The following is a 22,389-nucleotide window of genomic DNA, read 5'->3' on the forward strand; positions in this document are numbered from 1 at the left end:
ACCATATGACATTACACAACATTTTGGAGCATTCAGCTGACAAACTTTGGCCATGTTGTAACTATTGCTGTAACATGTAGCTCTAAAGCAAAGATTCCCTCACAGCCAAAACGTTAACGATGTTCTCCACAACATGTCCACATCGAAACGTTAAAACATCGTTAGAACATCAACTGAAACAGTCCCTCTCGATGGTCAACAAACACCCAACTCCATTTCCCAGTTTTGAAGCAGATCGGCAAAACTGGGAAACTGGGCATAATGATTAAATAGGCTCTATGCACAGCGGCCATATTGGAAATAAATTGGGCCTCTTCCTTACTTCCTTCACAGGTTGTTACCAATGATACTAATGAAGGCTCTGTTCCATTCTGGTCAAACTGAGTCAGGGTGCTGGCTCACTGGAAACACTCTGCTACACCAGTGGGTCTCAAAGTGTGGTCCAGGGACCCTCATGGTTCCTTGAGGGGGTTCAAAATGGCCCCTTACGTGTGAGTAACTCTGAGAGTGTACACATGGAACCAAATGGACCCGCAAGGGTCCATTTGGTTCCATTTGTACATTCTCAGAGTTATGGGGGTCCTTGAAATTAAAAAGTTTGAGAACGACTGTGCTACACTAAATGGAACAGAGCCTCATTAGAGTCATTGGTAAGGAAGTAAGGAAGAGGCCCAATTTCTTTCCAATATGGCTGCAGCGCACGGAGCCCTATTTGGGAGGAGAAAATAAAAGACAAAATGTTACCAAAGTTGTGCATAATAACGGCTCATTCATACTTTGTCAGATCGTGCAACGAAGCGTTAACTTACAGCTGAAATGTATAATAATTTCATAACATCATTATTAAACCTATTAATATTGCAAACATGCCACAAGCAGCTCATCATTACTTCCACAGTGTCCCTGCAAGCTCAAGGTGTAGTACCCTTGTTCACCTCTAGGCTTGTGGTTTGGAAATGGTTAAAAGTATACGGACGAGGAGGAGCCGGTTCCGACAGCAGGCTCCAGATTTCACAGTGGAGGGTTATGTTTACAGTTATAGTTACAGTATGTTACAGTATACGTTGTTGTCGGGCAGAAACCTCCTATCTCCGTGTTTAAACTTTAGATTTTTTGTTGTTGTTTTTTTTTTTTTTTTTTCATAAATGAATGACCTACTTTCAGTGGTTCTCAACCTGTGGGTCGGGACTCCCAGGTGGGGTCCAGACAGTAAAGTGACAATGTAAGGACTTTTAAGACCTTTTTAATACCAAAATAAAAGAAATGAAATGAAAAAAGACCATTTACTGCATCAACAGTAATCAACAAACTATACAATAAAAACTGGTCAAACATTGGCCAAATTGTCAAATAATATGAGGCAAAAATTGTGAGAATAGAAAAGCTACAAGCGTTGTGAGCTTGTAGATCTTCTATTTTCACAATTGTTATCTGGGGAACCGAGTCAAACTAAATGTAATGCCTCAACTCCCACATTCCAAGTGCTTGTCAGGGTGGGGGTTTCCCAGTTCAAATATGATTATTTTGGGGGGTCCCCAGTTCAAATATGATTATTTTTGGGGGGTCCCCAGTTCAAACATGATTATTTTGGGGGGGTCCACAGTTCAAACATGATTATTTTGGGGGGTCCCCAGTTCAAATATGATTATTTTGGGGGGTCCCCAGTTCAAATATGATTATTTTGGGGGGTCCCCAGTTCAAATATGATTATTTTGGGGGGTCCCCAGTTCAAATATGATTATTTTGGGGGGTACCCAGTTCAAATATGATTATTTTGGGGGGTCCCCAGTTCAAATATGATTATTTTGGGGGGTCCCCAGTTCAAATATGATTATTTTGGGGGGTACCCAGTTCAAATATGATTATTTTGGGGGGTTGCCGCCTGAAAAGGTTGAGAACCTACACTGCCCTATACTTCATCATACTACAGTGTCACACAAACGTGTTTTTTTTAATTATTTTTTTTAAAGTGAAAGTGTTTAAGGCTGTCTGTGGGTTCTATGAATATTGAACCGAAAATGAAAAGTATTGACAAGAGCTTCGTGACTAAATAATAACTACATTAGATCCATTAGGAACAACATGGTTCTATTGTCCATTTCCTGAAAAAAGTAAACTGTGTTCTGGACATAATGAGGTTTCCAACCCGACATCAACGAGTAGGAAGAGTTGGTCACTAACGAGCGTCAGAGTGCAGCTGCTACAGTCGTGTCTCACAGAGTGCAGCCGTTTCGTTCCCTTTGAACTTCAAAAAGTTCTCATTAACCCTTTAAGACCTGAGGCGATTCTTTAAAAAAAACTAAATCCTAACAGTTTTTGGAAAAAAAAAAACTTTTTTTTTTTCCCAAGATTTTTCAAAAATAGCAGATCTACAATCTGTGAGCTTGTATATCTGCTATTTTTGAATAGCCAAAGAAATCTAAAGTGACACAGATGCGTTCCAGGTCTTAATGGGTCAAGAACAAACAAATGTCAACAAGAGAAAGCAATAAAATTAACGCTACAATATATTTAAAAACAAAACGGTCATTTAAATAAATCTCGAATATGTACAAATTAATCTTAGGCAAAAAAATAAATATATTAAGTCTTTACATTTAAATAATGTATAACATATTGCTGTGGTGAGGAGGTAGGCAAAAGGACACCCCACCCTTTCAGTCAATCTTCATACACAGTTAAAGCGGCACTATGTAACTTTTTTTTTAATGAATTAAGTGTTAGTAACTTTGCACGTTCTCTCACACTAGCTTCGCAAGCTACCAACTAGCGTCACGTGCTACCGGCTAGCTTGGCGCACTGCTACCAATTAGCCTCACAAGCTATTGTTAGCAGCGCGCCCTGCACGCTACCGTTAGCTGCATGCTAACACCGAGCAAACACGACAGCATCGCCTGCTTCACATCGTGTTTTTCTCTTCTTATTTTGTTGGTAGAATATGTTAATACAATGTAACTTATACAATTTGGATCGTGTCAAAGGTCATGTCTCACCTATGACACAGGATCCGACACAAACTTTAACCTGATGGTCAAGATTCAATTCTTTCTCCCCTGAGCAAGCAGGCAGGCTCTACTAGCTCAATGTTAAAATCAAGCACTTGCGCAGGATACCGTGTTCAAATCCGGGGGTAGAAGAGGAAAGTTACGTAGTGCAGCTTTAAGTTATGTTAAAATGTATCCATTTGTAACTCTGAGAGTTCAATTAACACTGAGGATTTTGCCGCGTACTCATTGATGTTTAAGTAAAATGTTTCAAGCCAAAATCATCATTAAGTATACGGCACAAATTATGGTCACGTTAACCACTTAAAAGCCCAGCGTCCGTATCGTGGGGGAGAGCTTTTCGCACAAAATAGCAGATCGACAAGCTCACGACGCTACGTCGCGGCAATCAACCATAAAGGGTTTTTTAGTGGTTAACTCTTTGCATCGATGCCAAAACATTACATGTGGTCAATGCAGCGGCAGTCCATTTGGTCCAGTTTACTGTATGTAGAGTATGTGTGTCATCATGGACACAGCCTGAAAGCCATGTTGTTGTTGTTGACGTGTTGACGCGTTGACATGTTGACGCGTTGACCACGGTTGCCAGATCTGCTTATTATAATTTCCCCGCAAGATTTTATTTGAAAATAGCCGATCTACAAGCTCACAACGCGTCGCATCGCGACGCGTTGTGAGCTTGTAGATCGGCTATTTTCAAATAGCTGATGTACAAGTTAAAGTGCTCATGCGGCCCATAGCCGCTTCTTTTGGGCTGGTTTTCCTAGACCTGGTTGCTTGTTTCTCACACAGAATCTGGCAACACCGGCGTTGACATGCCTCAAAGCCATCGTTCCTCAACCGTTCCTCTTTAACAAAAAGAAATGCTGGAGACGAGTTGGTTCAGATCTGTCTAGGTTGTGTCTTAAAAGGTGCTGTGAGTGATAGTTTTTGTTTAAAACAAAACTTGTTTTGTTAAAAAGTTAAAGCTCTGCAGTATACTGTGATAGTAATCATTGCTATACGGAGCGTTTTTGTTCAGTAACACAAGGGTCTCCCCGTTTCTCCAGCTCCATTCATTATCAAGCGGGTCATCGATTTCATCCAATCAGGATAGAGAACCCATTTATCAGTTCCACTTCCGATCCTAATTGTTGTATTGTATTTTGGATAATTATCCTGTCTTCTCTCGTGATTGGATGAATTTGGTATCCTCGAAAATGTATTTTCTGTTTATGAACTCTTTGAACGCCATCGGCGCGTTTTCGAGTCAATTGCTACTTAATCCAACCACGCCGTCGACGCGTTAAGACGCGTTGATAGCTTTTTCATTGTTTAATCAGCGATCGCGCTGTTCTATGTAACTTCCACCATCAGATTGGCTTTTTTTTCACTTCCCACTCACCCGGATGCAGAATTAATTGAGTTCCGTTTCCGGTCTCGGTTTTATCTTGAAAAATTTGATTTTTAGGCCAAAATAGAGCAAAACACGTTTTTTTCACACGGTATAAAAAACGAACGGAGAGCTCCGGTTACATTTTCTTTTCTCTGGTGTGTTTATAAACACGGCCAGACAAACCATTAAAATGGATTTAGCAATTCTGTGACCGGTTGAAAAGGTTATAAAACAGGAAAGTCGCTGGTGCTGGGTGAGTACATTATGAAAATACTCTGGCAGTCAAAGAGTTAAAGAGCTGAAGAGAACCTGTTACTGAACAAACCCTCTAATAGCAATGATTACTATGAGAATATAAAGCTATTTAACACACATTTTAACTAACAGACATCACTTACAGCCCCTTTAATTCATCTGGCCCATGTCCAAAAAACAACAACAACGACAACAACAACACAAAGCTAATGCTACCTGCTATGAAGGGCCATATTCTAAATGTTAAGGTACAATAACTGAGTAGTCAGAGAGGCCTTCTGTGCACGCTCATCAAAGTCATCTGAGCAGTCATCATCAGCTGGGTAAAGCTGTAAAAAGCAATCTCCCCCATACCCTGGAGAAAATGCTCACTTTCCCTTTTCCCTAACATGTAAAAAAAACAATTGACTATGTATGGAATCTGTGGGTTTTTGGAGGCTGCAATGAAAAAGGAAATTCGGACGCAAACCAAACACACTCGGCAGAACAAACTGATAGACATGCGAGAGAGAGAGAGAGAGAGAGAGAGAGAGAGAGAGAGAGAGAGAGAGAGAGAGGTGGAACAGGAATCAATGTCTTCCCATAGCTCACTTAAGAGCACCCTAATATTGACATGGCGTTCGTTCACACAGTCACATGTCTGGGTAAAAAAAAACACCAGCGTTGCCTCACTCTATTCTTTAGCCTTCATCTGGCTTTCACAGAGGCTTTGAAGAAGAAGGTCTCCGACCCAAAGCTGGCAAATTAAAGAGGCTTTCTTGCACAGATAGATCTAGGTGTGCAGACTGCGGACACCTCTATTCAGTTTCTGTTCTGTTCTGCAGACGCCTCTATTCAGGTCTATAACAGAGGGACATGTCTATCTTTACAAGGGGGACAGGCCTATTTACGTAGGTCTTTAACAGGGGGACATGTCTATCTATTTAGGTCTTTAACAGGGGGACATGTCTAATCTAGGCCTTTAACAGGGGGACATGTCTAATCTAGGCCTTTAACAGGGGGACATGTCTAATCTAGGCCTTTAACAGGGAGGACATGTCTATTTACGTCTTTACAGGGGGGACATGCACAAAGGGACATTAGACCTGGGACGGCTGGCTTATACTTCCGTCAGACAGCAGAAATAGCAGATCTACAAGCTCTAACAAGAGCTTGTCTTTTTTGGGCTATTTCTGTGGGACTTAAATGAGACTTTTAACATGCAAATGGGATGTAAAATTGTTGTGTGTATGTGTGTGGCAACATACATACACAAATAAACGTCAGTATCCCCCCAAAGCAGCCAGAGGGATAGCGGTTCTATTTCTGTATTCACTCGATGTCTCGCTATTGGGAGAGCGCCCTCTGGCGTGATCGCAGAAGTATTACTTATACACTTTCAGGCATTTATTGGGTGGATTCTGATCGTCACCTGACAGGAGGTCCCGCCCTCCTAGGTATATAGTCGTCCGTGGGATCAGCCCCCTGTAATTCAGTTTCTCTTCTCGCCGAGATCAGAGGAAGCATCTCTCTCAGTCCATCAGCAAGTCGAACAAGCTAAGAAGGTTTCACAACGGACAGGATCGCATCTCGGGCCACGAAACGCTGTCAGCGTTTGGACAATCTTATACATAAAACCATCAGTAAATTAATTTAATTAATTCACTTACGATAGATAGTAACTTTGCAAGTTCTCTCACACTAGCTTCGCAAGCTACCAACTAGCGTCACATGCTACCGGCTAGCTTGGCGCACTGCTACCAATTAGCCTCACAAGCTATTGTTAGCAGCGCACCCTGCACGCTACCGTTAGCTGCACGCTAACACCGAGCAAACACGACAGCATAAGGATAAGGATGATTCCTTTTAACAGGTCGTTCATGAAAGTCCTTGCGGTCTTGTTTCCAATGAGAACCTGTGAGCAATTCTCTTGCTCAGGGACAAATTTAATTTCATCGACACATATACTGACATGGCCTGGAATCGAACCTGGGGCAACCAGGGCCTCTGGCTCCCTAGGCGGGCTCACTAACCATTCAGCTATGGCCGCCCCCACATCACCTGCTTCGCATCGTGTTTTCCTCCGTAGCGCTTAGCACGCTACCAACTAGCATCGCATGCTACTAGCTAGCTTAGCACGCTGCCACCGACTAGGTGGGGATCAGAATCCAGCCAATAAATTGTCTGGAAGTGTATGAGTAATGCTTCTGTGATCACGCCAGAGGGCGCTCTCCCATAGCGAGACATCTCGCTCATATATCACAGAACCGGGGTTACGTTTAGTAACCTGTTGTTGGTTAGATAGTGCTCTCGGTGTGTGCGTGACTGATGTATGCGTGGGAGTAAGGCTGTGGTGTGTGGGGTTGGCTGGGCCTGCTGTGGCAGTTCTGCTGCTCGCTGAGCAGACTGGTGGTCTCGCCCGGAGGCGGGCCGTTCTCTGGGTGCACGCACGGCGGGGAGGGGGGGGGCTGCGCCGCCTTAGAGAAGGCGAAAGTTGTATGGGTGTACGGACCCGTACCACCCGGACCCGTGGCGCACGGAGGCGTCTGGGACAACGGGGTGTGGTTGCTGCTCGGGGGGGTGGGGGTGGGGGTGGGCGTGGTTTGGGGCAGGTGGGTCTGGCTGCCGGGCCGGGGGCTGGAGGAGGAAGAGGAGGAGGTTTGTGGGGGAGGAGGAAGAGGGGTGCGGCTGTTGGCCGGCGGAGGCGTGGGCTGAGGGAGGGACGGGGGACAGCTGGCGGCGGCGGGCGGGGTGGGGGCGGGGCTGGGGTTGGGCAGGGGCGCCGAGACCACTTTGTCCAGGCGAGTGTGACTGCCCTCTGGGGACTGAGGGGTGCTGCTGTCCAGTCTGGAGGCCAGCAGACCGTTCTGGTACTGGGAACGAGTCACCTGGAGAGAGAGACAGAGGAGAGGAGAGAGAGACATGAGAGAGAGACAGGAGAGAGAGAGAGAGAGAGACAGGAGAGAGAGAGAGACAGGAGAGAGAGACAGAGGAGAGGAGAGAGAGACAGGAGAGAGAGAGAGACAGACAGGAGAGAGAGAGAGAGAGAGAGAGAGACAGGAGAGAGACAGAAGAGAGACAAGAGTTATTTGTCATATCTGTGCCCTGTGCAATTATTTATTACAAAGTGTAAAAGGTAAACAGAAATAAAGTTTGTATTCACAGGTTCCAATGTTCAATGCAGCCAAACACACAATTAAATCCTTAATCGCAATTATTTGTGTGACTGTGACAATTCATCGTCAACTTAAATGTGTAATGGTGACATCCCTGTTCTTGAGATACACTGGTAACCTACTCACACACACAGACAGTATGCCCACATTTCACGCATAGTAGGATTCTGCAACCCGCTTTCTTTTATCCGTTTCTTCTTTCTTTTTTGCTTTAATAAAGTTATTTGTGTTGGTTTTGTAGTGTCTTAGTATCTAGAAGAGCACTATATGAGTCTGATGTATCATTAAACATTCAGTGGAAGCCCATTTCTTCAGAACTTACAGGTCAACTGACCTGGTTTGTACTCCACCAGCTACTGTATGTCTTCAGTTACTAGGCAACCGTAAGCCAAATGGAGACGGCAAAGCACTAAAGACTGTAACATATGGAATAATAGATGTACCAAGGACTCTGACCTCTAAATCAGTGGTTCTCAAACCTTTTCATGTCAAGGACCCCCACGTTGACACTTATTAGCCCGCGGACCCCCATTTGAAAATATATGCCAGGGACCCCCCATAAGAGACGATTTTTACGGCTCTAGCAGTGATTCTCGACCATTTTAATTTCAAGGACCCCCAGTTTGACATGCATTTAGGCTACGGACCCCCATTTAATGGCATTTATATCTCTGGGACCCCAAAATCAATGTTAATTTAACTCTGAGAGTGTCCAAAGTGGAACCAAAGTGGAACCAAATGGACCCGTTGGGTCCATTTGGTTCCATTTGGACACTCTCAGAGTTACAGACCCATAGGGGGCCATTTGGTTCCTATCCATCATTTAGCTGGGGACCCCCTGGAACCCCCTCAAGTACCCCTGGGGGTCCCCGGACCCCACTTTGAGAACCAACGCTCTAAATGACACTTTTAGGGTCATGGTTATTGTACTGATTGCACTGTGAACACTGCAGTGTTGATTTTGACAGCAAATTTTGATTTAGTTTTAGTCATAGTCTTTTGAATACAATTCCATTTAGTTTTAGTCATATTTTAGTCAACTGAAATGTTTTAGTTTTTGTCTAGTTTTAGTCGACTAAATATCATAGGATTTTAGTCGACTAAAACTACAGTTGATTTAGTCGACTAAAATGTATTTTGGCGGTGCCTTGATGGCGTCGTAATGGCTGATTTTATACCTGGTTGCATGCTGATATAGCTGATCTAATAGCTGATCAACAAGCTCACAACGCGTCGCAGCGCAACGCGTTGTGAGCTTGAAGATCAGCTATTTTCACTCCAGAGCGCAACCAAACATAAAATGACTTGTCTTTTAATTCTACTGGATCTCTTCTCCACTAGTCCCTAACTAACATTTTAGTCTAGTTTTTATTTCGTTGACGAAATTGTCATTACTTTAGTCTTAGTTTTAGTCATCATAGCTTAGTTTTTATTTAGTTTTCTTCAGTGAAAAAAGGTAGTCGACCAACATTTTTCATCAACAAAATCAACACTGGGACAATGTCACTTTTCTCTTGCATTGCACTGATTGTAATGGACACTTTATTTATTTTGGGGTGGGATACGGAGAGGACACTGTCTGTAACCTTGTGTTGTTGTTGTTGTTGTTGTTCTGCATAGTGCAGGATAGTTGTATAAGTGTGAACCAGGGGTAGGCAACCTTAGGCATGGCTGCCAACACTGGCAGAGGGGAGGGTAATCACTGGCACACTGGTATAAGTGTGTGAGAGAGAGTTTTTTTTGGTTTAAAATAAAGTATTTAAAAAAGGTTGTCAATTAAATTAAGTCCCCTCACATCTGTATGCAAATTACATCGGGCACATAATTCTACATTCATTTAAACTCTGAACTCTGACTGGGGAGGGAGTCTGGGAGATAGGTGGGTGGGGTCTAATGACAACATGTCCTGATGTGAAAGAAAATAATTCAAAAGAAGAAAAAAAAAGGTTGTTGTATTTATGTAACTATTGTATTGTCTATCGGCAGTGGTGGAAAGTAATTAAATACATTTACTTAAGTACAATTTAGAGGTAATTGTACTTTACGTATTTCCAATACTTTTACTTCTACTCCACTACATCTCAGAGGCAAATATTGTACTTTTACTCCACTACAATTATTTGAAAACTTTAGTTACGAGTTACTTTTCAGATGTCAGAAATTATGATATTATGAAACATACATTAACCACTTTAGCCCTATTTTATACCTAGGCTATTTGAAAATAGCCGATCTGCAAGCTCACAACGCGTCGCGATGCGACGCGTTGTGAGATTGTAGATCTGCTATTTTCAAATATTTTAGTACTTTTACTTTTGGTACTTTAACTACATTTTGATGCCAATACTTTTGTACTTTTACTCAAGTCAATTTTGAATTCTGGACTTTTACTTGTAACAGAGTACTTCTATATTGCAGTATTGGTACTTAAGTAAAGAATCTGAGTACTTTTTCCACCACTGTCTATCGGACAGTACTTTCCTTACTCTGTTCCTGTAACTCTAACTGCTGTGCTGTCTCTGGGTGACTTGCGGGATCAATAAATGTTATCTATCGATCTACCTAAACACTGACCGCACAGACAGAGAGAGAAACAGCCTCGATGCTGAAAAATGTGTCCAAAATGTCAATATCGTGCATCTCTTATGAATGAAGTTTCCTTGCGTTACCTTGACGAACTGCACATCGGTGAGAGCGCGTACGCAGAAGTCGGGCGTGTACTGGAAGGGGGTCCCTGGTATGTAGGTGACGCTCCCGCCCACCGAGTTGTTGTCCGGCGCGTTGCAGCTGAGCGACGCGGAGCGGTTCAGACCGCCGGCGTGGGACGGAGAACGCAACTCTGACCACACAGAGAGAGAGAGAAAAAAACGTGAGCAGAGGGGGGGTAAAATATGCACGCACACACACACACAAACCCACATACATATGCATGCATGTGCTGCGTGTGTGCATGCTACACGACGGCAACGAGACGGCACACACACACACACACACACACACACATGAGAGCGACGTGGCGTCGTCGACATATCTTCATGTCGGGATTTAGTGACGTGAAGATCAGGAGAAAGGAAAAAAAAGTGAAATGTTGGGATGGAAAAAGGATGATTATTAAAGAAGATGATGATGAGCGCAGGCTTAGAAACATGGCTGACATAATAATACGGTAGCATGTGAGGTAGATCACACAGATAGTAAGACGCTGAAACATACCACACACACACACACGCGCGCACAGGTGAATTAACACATTAACCACTTCCAGTCTGGCGTCCCTATGTCATTATAAGTATAAAAATAGGGCTTAAAGTGGTTAAATGCAAATATAAAGACAGGTTTAGTATGACCAGTGGTTATTGAGTAAATGGTGAATGATGTTTATGTGATCTACTGCAGGGACGGGACGATGTCTGCCATGCAATGAAGCAGGCACACCTGGCGGAATATCCTGGGTGGTTTGTCTGTATTTTGGATAAAGTTCTTATTTAACGCGATCTAAGATTCGCCTATGGGGAAGTCCAATACAAAAAATAACACCGTGACCCAGGGCTTAGTGGGAGTTAACGTCGTCAAGACTTCGGTATACGGTATACTATACGATATACTACATTCATTTCAATGTCATTAAGGACATAAGGTCCGGCAAAAGAGCAATCATACGCTCCTTCCAACATCAGAACTTTTCTTGGGAAAAGGGAGGTGATATTTAACGACAAATTGACGTCATTCTGAGCTTCGGGGAGGAAGGGCGGTCTCTGAACCTTTTCCTCGGAACCCGTGTCACCCCCAGATGTTCCGACTCTCCCAACTATAGTTCGGAAAACCTGTCCGAACCGGGAGTATTTTCAGACGTCGGAAGGAAGTATGTATTGTTCTTAATAATAATCACCATCATCATTAACATAATAATTATATCATTATATGGGGAAGGAAAGGGATTATTTTCTGGGCACCCGGCTGATGGCTGCTCAGATGGCTCTGATGAACCATATCATATATAGTATTCATTTATCATATTATAACAGTATTTACATTTAACCAACGGTCAGGCTGACCTACCTTAACATTTCTTTTTGTGAGGTTGACAAATAAACATGTGGATGGATCAGTGATTAAACGGAGGGAGATAGTGACGACAGGGGTCAGAGGTTAACAGGGGGGGGGGGACACTGTAACTAGAGCCCCGTCCAGCAAGTCTTCTACTGCAGTGGTTTTCAACCAGTGGTCCGGGGACCACCAGTGGTCCTTGAGGGAGTACCAGAGGGTCCCCAGCGAAATGAGTTAACATAACGTCAAAATCATTTTTAACCACTTAGCTTTGGCTACCAAATGGACCCTTACGGGAGTTAAATCATTGATACAAATCTGCATTACTTAATTTACAAGAAGTAACACAATTAGAGAATGTAGAAGAATTGTTATTTTTACGTTTGCCTGTCTCTCCTATGGAACCAACATCAATACAGCATGGATGGAATTGTGGACAAAATCGTATCCAACGACAACACAATGTTGTAAGTTTTGGGTCTGAGAGTCTAAATCTCATCATAACGGTGGTTCCGCGGCTCAAATGACGAATAAATAATGGACCTCGATGTGAAAAAGGTTGAAAACCACTGTGTCTAAATGAGAAGATATGAGCGTAAACGGTTAGCTAAGTGAGCGGTAGGTATTGTTGCACTTGCTGGATAAGAGGCTCCACAGATGATGATGACAGAGATGACAAAGACAGATGGGTGATATATAGAGCACTGAAGTCCTGACGACACTACCAGTAGAGGGCGCTTTTCGCAGGTTCGTGGCTTTACTTTTTGTGTTGATATCCTCATTGGGGAATCCTAGATCGCTTCATATAAGAACTGTGTTCCAAAAATAAACACACCACACCCTGGCGTTTTTACTCATATGGATATGAAGCATCGACTGAAGGTGTAAATTTACACTATTTACCCAAAGAGTAACACGATATAAACACTAGAAACGAGTCAAACAAACCTAAAGACTACATTTCCCATGAACGCGGCTGCTGTAGGGACAGTGATATCAGACCCGGAAGTAGTAGTTCTTAAGACTTTTAAGAAAGAATTAATTCCATTTTCGCCAGATAAACAGGCTGTATCAAATATGAATGAATATCATAAACCAGGGGTCTTCAACAGGGGGTCCTCAGAGCTACTATAGGGGGTCCGCCAAATCTTTGTGTGATAGGATCTAGTTTTTTACATTAACCACTTGAATCCTAGAATTCCTTTTCTGAGGGGAACATTAGCCAAAAATAGCAGATCTACAAGCTCACAACGCCTCGCGCTGCGAGGCGTTGAGAGCTTGTAGATCGGCTATTTTTGGCAAAGAGGCTATAGGTGTAGAGGGAAAAAAGAGCAGACTAAGTTAAAAAATGTTATACAATATAGAGTAGGGGGTCCCTGCTTCATCTCTCTCTCAGCTAGGGGGTCCTTGGCCTGAAAAGGTTGAAGACCCCTGTCATAAACGATGCAGAGCAACCTCCCTGACAAAAAACACCAGGGTGGTGTGTTTATGTTTGGAACACAGTTCTTATATGACGTGATCTAACATTCCAAAATGGGGATTTCAACACAAAAAATAAAGCCACGAACCCGTGGAACAGCGCCCTCTAGTGGCAGTGACGTCAGCCTTCGGAGCTCTATATTGGTTTGAAATAAAGGAACCCTCTCCCTCTCCCTCATGCTCATTGTTTACCTGGGAAACGGGAGAACAGAGAAAACCTTTTAAGAGAGAGACGTCGCGGAGGAGGGGATGACACTGAGGGGGAGGGGGGCGGGGTGACAGCTGAGAGGAGGGGGGGGGGGGGGGGGGGGCAGAGAGAGAAACAGTCTTAGTTTAGTGAGTAACTCTGTGCTAGTTTTCAATATGAATTTTACTTCACTGAGTATATCCCAAAGAGAGAAACTTAAGTCTTAGTTTAGTGAGTCTGTGAGTGTGACTGTGTCTGTGTAACTCAATAAGACAGCGACTGGATTAATTACAGATTAAACATTGTTGGAGCCTGTTTTGTAAACTACGTCTACATATAGTTATAGCAGGGGTCATCAATGTGTCCGTACACCGACACATTGATGACCTGTTGTTTTTTTACATAAAATTATAAGCCCCTCCCTGTATGTCAGTCTTCAGCTTTTATTCAGAATACTGCATGTATATGACACCTATTTACTAAGACACTATGGCATATTAAGAGTCCACCAGTACAGTGATTCGCTAACTTTTTATTTTTAAGGACCCCCATAACTCGTGTACAAATGGACCCAAATGTGGGTCCATTTGGTTCCATTTGTACACTTTCAGAGTTACAGACCTGTAAAGGTAATTTAAGGCTATAGCTCTTTATTGTGTTTCTGGTAATATTATTGTCCACTCATTTGTATGTCCGTAGCAACATTTATTTTTTTGACATAAATGTCCTCCATAAGCCAGCATGGCGATGACCCCTGAGTTATGCAGGGTCTCCCCCCCCCCCACCACAGACCCTCAAGGTCGCAGTTATCAGTCTCTGTTGTGTGTGTGTGTGTGTGTGTGTGTGTGTGTGTGCGTGCGTGTAAGGAGGGCATATATATCGTTGCTGTCGGGCAGAAACCTTCTATGTCCATATTTCATCGTTTTATTGTTTTTCATAAACTAACGCCCCGGTTCATCGTATGACACTGGGGGCGTTGATAAAGGACACATAAAAGTAGCAACAAAACAGAATATCTGATCTACAAGTTCACACTGCATCACGACACATTGTGAACTTGTAGATCAGCTATTCTTTTTGCCATTTTTTAAAAAGATATTTTTATGCCCTTATTATGGATAGGATATATACATTGTAGCCTTGGTTTTACATTACATTGTAGCCATTGTAGCCTTCCTTTTTTTTTTTTTTTTTTGCTATTTCAGGTAAAGTGTCTGAGTGTGTCTGTGTGTTCTATGAATATTTAAACCAATGGAAAAGTATGAACAGGAGCTTGTGATTAAATAATAACTACACTGCATCCATTTTGAACGCATGGTTCTGATTTCCTGGAAAGGAACGGTTTTGGAACACACAAGGTTTCAAATTCAAAAGCATCAAAAAGTAGCAGATCTGCCACCTTGAAACGCGGTGCGAAGCGACGTGTTTCAATTCCACATTCTTTCTATGGTGAGACGGCTGCTGGCTGAGACAGAAACACTGTGGCACTGTCTAACTCGTCCTCAAGTGGAATAACGTTTTCATTCATGTTTTTGCTGCTGTTGTTATGTTGTTATGACTGTTGCTGTGTGGGTTTAGAGCGTCTGCTGAAGGCCTAAATTGTAAATAGTAATATATAATGTTTTCTTTTATTGCTGTAGATCTGTAGAGTATATATTATATACACTGAACAACAGAGAGGCATAATGACAGCTGCACATACTTGCACATCAAAAAGCAGCAGAATGTGTGTTTATGAGACATAGAAAACACTTTATCCATAAAAACAGGAACAGAAAAGGTTAGTTATTATGACACAACATCAACACATCAAAGCAGCCACAGCAAGACGGTGTCAATATCTCCGGGGACCCCCAGGGGTCCTTGAGGGGTGGGGGGTGGGGGTTCCTGGGGGTCCCCAGCAAAAGCAGTTAACATAGCATCACAATCATTTTAACCACTTTATCCATTTATACGTCGGCCATTCAAGAATAGCAGATCTACAAGCTCACAGCGTGTCACTTCGTGCTGCATTGTGAGCTTCTACAACCGCTATTTTTAACGTGTCAAAATAGCTAAATGAACTAAATATATATCAATTTGGGGGTCCTTGACATGAAAAAGTTTGAGAACTACTGCTCTATATCATATAGTGGTTTTCAGACTTTTTGAGCTCAAGGCACATCAGAACAGGTCAAAGGTCTCAAGGCACAAGGAGAATGCATAGCTAGAATAGCAGATCTACAAGCTGTGAGCTTGTATTTTTGAAAACAAATGTGGGGAAACATTTGATTGGGAAATCAGTGCCTACAAAGTACAAATGAGTACAAAATAATCCACGCCGTTATGACAGCAGCACACCACTAGGTGTCACCAGTGGTTGCTACCTCTCTATATTCCTCATGTTAAAGGTCTCATCATAACCTACTCTCTCAGACCACTAAAGAGTGATTTATACTTCGTGGTAGGACAGTGTGTCAGTGACACTGAGCACAGCATCAATTAAGCATTAAAGCTCAAGTGTGTGTGGCTTGACCTGTGGCTTTGGCCTCCCCAACCAGGACTAATACTGAAGAGTGATGTTGTCCCTCTCTGGACTCTGAAACCTGGCCATCACACAACACCTAGCATCCTCTCATGCACACGCACACGCGCGCGCGCACACACACACACACACACACACACACACACACACACACACACACACACACACACACACACACACACACACACACACACACACACACACACACACACACACACACACACACACACACACACACACACACACTGTACGAATGAATGTACAAAAACGAATTTCACCCACTTTTTTACCTTGTAAACCTGTGATGTGACAATAAACCTGATTCTGATTCTGACACACACACACACACACACACACACACACACACACACACACACACACACACATAAACACTGGGGTTGGGCAATTTGGACAAAATCAAATATCACTATTCTTGACCAAATACCTTGATATCGCTATTATTTTCATTCATTCATTCATATTAAAAAAAGACAACACTTTCGCCATGTCATGATATTATATGTGAAATCCCAGATGATATCAAGTCCCATATCACAATATCAACATAATATTGACGCGCGCACACACACACACACACACACACACACACACACACACACACACACACACACACACACACACACACACACACACACACACACACACACACACACACACACACACACACACACACACACACAAACCTCCACCGAAATTATCAGTTAATTTATGTTTTATATTAATAAAATAAATCTACACAGTAGCTACGTAGTAACTAAAACGGGCACTATTTGCCTCTCAGGAGATGTAGTGGTATTGAAGCGTAAAGGCCAGAGCATGTGAGCGGAGCGCGAGCGGAGCGGTGAGCGGAGCGACGCGATTTTGACGTGAGCGCGGAGCTGGTTATAAAAAGGTTGGAGCGCTACTCAGAGCGAGGACCGCCTCCCGCTCCAGGCCGCCCTCGCGGGGGCCGCGCACCGAATGTTTGAGCATGCCCGGTCGCACGGACTCAGAGACACACAGACATCCGCAGTGCACAGCGCACCGAGATGTCATTAGAATTTCTACTTTCTTTTTCTTTTCTTTTTTTTTACTGTTGAGCGACCCGGTTTGAGCGGAGCGTGGAGCGAGATTTGCGCAAATCAACGTGAGCGAGGAGCGACGGGGAGCGGAGCGCGGGGGGGTTTAACATGAGGAGCGGCATTTTCACCCGCTCCGCTCCGCTCACATGCTCTGGTAAAGGCTATTTATTTTTTGTAGATTTTGGGAATACACTTTAACATGTACATCAACTATTTGAAAATAGCAGATTTACAAGCTCACAACGCGTCGCGATGTGAGCTTTTTAAAATATTTTTTTGGAAAATGAAAAAAATTAAATACAATAAAAAACATTTTTTAAATAAATGAAACACTTTATCGAAAAAACACGGCCCCCTCACGTATTAGGAGGGCAGAGTGAGTCAGCAGAACCAAGGACGGGTGTTTTTGAAAGTGAAATATCCCTTTAAGTATCTAATCAGAGTACTGATACTTAGTGATAAGTACTTCCTTCACTTCCTCAACGTGAGAAGCTGTATCTGAAGGAACACAAACACAAGAAATGAACGTGTGTGAATGTTTTATGTCTCATTTTCTCCTCCGTCGCACAAGGGTGAGGCTGGACAAAAAAAGGTTGGCTCACTATATACACACCGTCCTACCATGAAGTATAGTTCAGGCTTAAAGGAGCACTTCACCCATTTTCAACGTTCTTTAGTTCTACTGGGCTGTGGGACAGTTCAGAAACCTGCCTACCAGTGACATCATCGATGGGGGATTCCAAGCTAATGGAACCTACAGCCTCTCTCTTTCTGGAAAGTCAGCAGTACATTTCTTTATGCTGCTATGTTGATGAATTGAATTCATAAGACCACAACGGAAACAAGTCCCCAGGAACTTTTTTGTGTTATCTTTTTTAAACCTTAATGTCTGACTGTACCACCTGCTGTTTACATTCACACCCGACAGAGACCATGATAAACAATAATTAATTTATAGGTAGGGTAAGTGATTTGCAATTATTCAAATGCGTGCGTGCGTGCGTGCGTGCGTGCGTGCGTGCGTGTGCGCGTGTGCGTGCGTGCGTGCGCGTGTGTGTGTGTGTGCACGTGTGTGTGTGTGTGTGCGTGTGCGTGTGCGTGCGTCTCACCCACTGACGACGCGTTCAGAGCCATTACTCCGTAGTAGGAGAACGGTCCTGTTTCAAACTTCATGTTTTCATTGCCGGCCTCCACCTCCACCCGACCCTGTTGAAGACACATTTAACATCTTTATTTGCGTTCACATTTTAACAATACATTCTTGAACACAAACAATAGTAGATGCACAAACTTGGAAAAAACTCAACGACAAATATTTCAGAATACAGATCACGGGTACAGGAAGCATCGTCTCCTCCATATATGGCGAATGCCAATTATCACAGACATTGAACAGAATCTTGCCAATGCCTTAGCTTTTGGCTTGGGCATTCCTGCAATCTGCAGGCCTCTCACAACTGATTTATGGACATTACTGAGGCTTCCAAATATGAACACAAGCAGTTTACATTTGTAAACACACGCACGCACGCACGCACACACAGAGAGAGAGGGTGGAGTCAACACTAAATATTGCTGTTGTCGGGCAGAAACCTCTTATCCCCATATTCTAACTTCTTGGGTTTTTTCGTAAATTAACGCCGTACTTGATCATGCTACAGCTTCACACGAAAACATCAAAAGAAGCAGATCTACAAGCTCGAAACGCGTCGCGAAGCGACGCGTTTCGAGCTTGTAGATCTGCTTCTGAGGTTTTGAGGTTTTTGAATTTGAATCCTGCAAAGTAACAGATTTTGGACATGGTTGAGGTTTTCATTTTTCAAAAAACATCCCCTCCGGTTATCTCCCTGCTCCCAAAGTTAAGTTTTCTTTTTAACACAGATCTTCCCTTCTGGGGGTCCCTGGCACAAAACTGGTCTGGTCGTCAAAATCGTAAATGCAGTTTCGCCCGAAATGCCCCCTATGCCCGCATATCTGTCTAAATACCTCCAAAACGTTAGTGACACCCACAGTCACGAAACTAGAGGGAGCGTAAACAACAATCTGGTACCACCCACCCATTAAACAAACATGGGCAAATTCTCCTTCTACAGCACGGCCACCAAGGAATGGAATAGTCTAACCCCATCCCTCAAAAAATGCAGTTCTCTGGGCTCATTCAAAACAGCCCTAAAAACTCATCTTTCTGGAGGCCATAAGAGGAGGTAGTACCAGTTTCCCGGTAGACAGACGACCCCCCTCCCTTTTTTTTTTAAATATCTTTTTTATGCTTTTTTTTGTACATAGTGGTATTTTTTCTCTGTATTTTTATGTTGATATTTGAACTGTTAGGTTGCTACTATATATGTCTATGAAATTAATTCAAGGACCCCAACGGAAACAAGTCCGCAAGGACTTTTTTGGTCGGACCTTTTAGACAAAAGTATTATAAATGTAACTGTGTTGTTTTACATTCTTTTGCCTAATAAAAAGGTTTTCAGGTGGGGGTCCACTCCACGTCATATCCTAATACATATGAATGTGGGGGGGTGGTTGAGTTGAGCCACTGCTCTGGGCTGCCACAGTGAGGCTCTCTAATGTCAGGGAACAGAAACAACTTTAACGTTCCTATAAATATTACATCTCAGCACACAGGGTGTACTCGCTAAGGTTCCAGTGTCTCCTCTCTTACCTCACAACTACAGCTAGTGTGTCACCTGTGGCTTCTCAGTGACATCACCTCATCTCCCCATGACTCTCTGGAGGTGTGACACTGACGCACACAGAACACACACACACACACACACACACACACACACCCTTCTTCAAGTGCTGGAACTAGATCAGCTGTTCTCAAGTTGCATGAGAGTGTCAGCATCCAATCTGTCGACACCTAAGGTGTCAACAACAAAGTCTCAACACATACACAAACACACACACGGATGCACTGTGCACGCACACGCACGCACACACACACACACACACACACACACACACACGGGTGCACTGTGCACGCACACGCACACACACACACACACACACACACACACACACACACACACACACACACACACACACACACACGCGCGCGCGCGCACGCATACGGACAGAGTACAACAACTTGCAATGGGCCTGTCCTTGAAGATACTCAGGGGACCGTGCAGTGACCATGCACCTGTCAAACTACTTCAAAAGAGGAAGTGATGCCCATGGACACACACACACACACACACACACACACACACACACACACACACACACACACACACACACACACACACACACACACACAGGTCAGGTCACAACACCAGAGGGAGCTCTACTGATCTCATTCCCCCCAGATTCGGCACAAACATGGGGATGAATTAATTTGGTATGTCTTGATGAATTGAATACACAGGACCACAATGGAAACGAGCCCTTAGGGCTTCTTGTGTTTATCCTTTTAGCATTACCTCTGTACTTTTTGCAAACTGTTAATAGAGTAAATCAAACAACGTGCGTGCGTGCGTGCGTGCGTGGGATAGACTGGCATGATGTGTGTGTGTGTGTGTGTGTGTGTGTGTGTGTGTGTGTGTGTGTGTGTGTGTGCCCCCCAGGCTGAGCAGGGTAATCCCACCACAATAACACAGATGGGGGGAGGAGGGGGGGGGGGGTGCGTGACTGATTATGTGAGGGGGGAGGGGTAACCTTGACCTTGGACTATCAGAGGGGCTGCAAGCCGCCGACTTGCAATTTAATGCTTACTCTGTATGTAAGCCTCAGCATAATAATGTGTGTGTGTGTGTGTGTGTGTGTGTGTGTGTGTGTGTGTGTGTGTGTGTGTGTGTGTGTGTGTGTGTGTTAAATAAAAATGGTAAATGGTGCATACTGTAGCTAGGGTGACCATATATTCAGCCCCTCAAACCGGAGCCCTTAAATCAATGCGTCAGTTTGTCGTGCACGCCCATGCACGCACGCACGCACACACACACACACACACACACACACACACACACACACACACACACACACACACACACACACACACACACACACACACACACACACACACACACACACACACACACACACGCACCTGTATAGACTGATTGACAAACATCAGCCTAAGTGTTGAGTTCAGAGTCTGTGTGTGTGTGTGTGTGTGTGTGTGTGTGTGTGTGTGTGTGTGTGTGGGGGGATAGTGTAATATGTGTGTGTGTGTGTGTGTGTGTGTGTGGGGATAGTGTAATATGTGTGTGTGTGTGTGTGTGTGTGTGTGGGGATAGTGTAATATGTGTGTGTGTGGGGATAGTGTAATATGTGTGTGTGTGGGGATAGTGTAATATGTGTGTGTGTGTGTGTGTGTGTGTGTGTGTGTGTGTGTGTGTGTGTGTGTGGGATAGTGTAATATGTGTGTGTGTGTGTGTGTGTGTGTGTGTGTGTGTGTGTGTGTGTGTGTGTGTGTGGGGATAGTGTAATATGTGTGTATGTGGGGATAGTGTAACATGTGTGTGTGTGGGGATAGTGTAATATGTGTGTGTGTGGGGATAGTGTAATATGTGTGTGTGTGTGTGGGGATAGTGTAATATGTGTGTGTGTGGGGATAGTGTAATATGTGTGTGTGTGGGATAGTGTAACATGTGTGTGTGTGTGGGGATAGTGTAACATGTGTGTGTATGTGGGGATAGTGTAATATGTGTGTGTGTGTGTGTGTGTGTGGGGATAGTGTAATATGTGTGTGTGTGGGGATAGTGTAATATGTGTGTGTGTGGGGATAGTGTAATATGTGTGTGTGTGGGGATAGTGTAATATGTGTGTGTGTGGGGATAGTGTAATATGTGTGTGTGTGGGGATAGTGTAATATGTGTGTATGTGGGGATAGTGTAATATTGTGTGAGGTCTCAGGGCTCAGAGTGAAAACAGAGGATCATAGCTCAGTGTAATGTTTGTTTAAGAGTCTCCAGGGTTGTGTTGTGTTGGCCTGCAGAGCAGAGAGCTTTGTTTGGGTCTCCATGGTGCAACACTGCAGGGGAGCAGCTCACACACTACTGTACTGTATGAATCACATTCTCATTGGGTTCAGCCTGGATTCTGCCTCTCTGTTTAGTTCCAGTCAGTGATGCAAAGTAACTAAGTACATCTACTTAAGTACTGTACTTTTGGGATCCCCCTGTATTTGTCAAAATACTTCCAAAATGTTAATCAAGTCCATGATCATAACACCAGAGGCAGCTCCACAAATCATGTTCAACCCAGATTTGGCTCAACAAAGGGAATGAACTCGTTCTCATGCTATTCATCAAAAATGTGGAATGCCCT

At 43.6% G+C, this 22,389-nt stretch overlaps 1 protein-coding gene across 1 annotated transcript in view; it reads right to left on the reverse strand.

Moving 5' to 3' along the window:
• Positions 1 to 6,740: 6,740 nt before the first annotated feature.
• Positions 6,741 to 22,389, reverse strand: part of LOC311037360 (metal transporter CNNM4) — a gene marked incomplete at its 5' end in the record, with an annotated part of 34,660 nt that continues 19,011 nt past the window's right edge. Inside the window, 3 exons of the mRNA XM_084046486.1 lie at positions 6,741 to 7,502; positions 10,460 to 10,629; positions 18,219 to 18,315. Coding sequence (XP_083902612.1) covers positions 6,912 to 7,502; positions 10,460 to 10,629; positions 18,219 to 18,315 — 858 coding nt within the window. The 3' untranslated portion in view covers positions 6,741 to 6,911. The remainder of the gene's footprint in view (positions 7,503 to 10,459; positions 10,630 to 18,218; positions 18,316 to 22,389) is intronic.

This window comes from Gymnoscopelus microlampas (genome assembly GCF_963454915.1).
Source record: "Gymnoscopelus microlampas genome assembly, chromosome: 21".
Classification (NCBI taxonomy): Eukaryota; Metazoa; Chordata; class Actinopteri; order Myctophiformes; family Myctophidae; genus Gymnoscopelus; species Gymnoscopelus microlampas.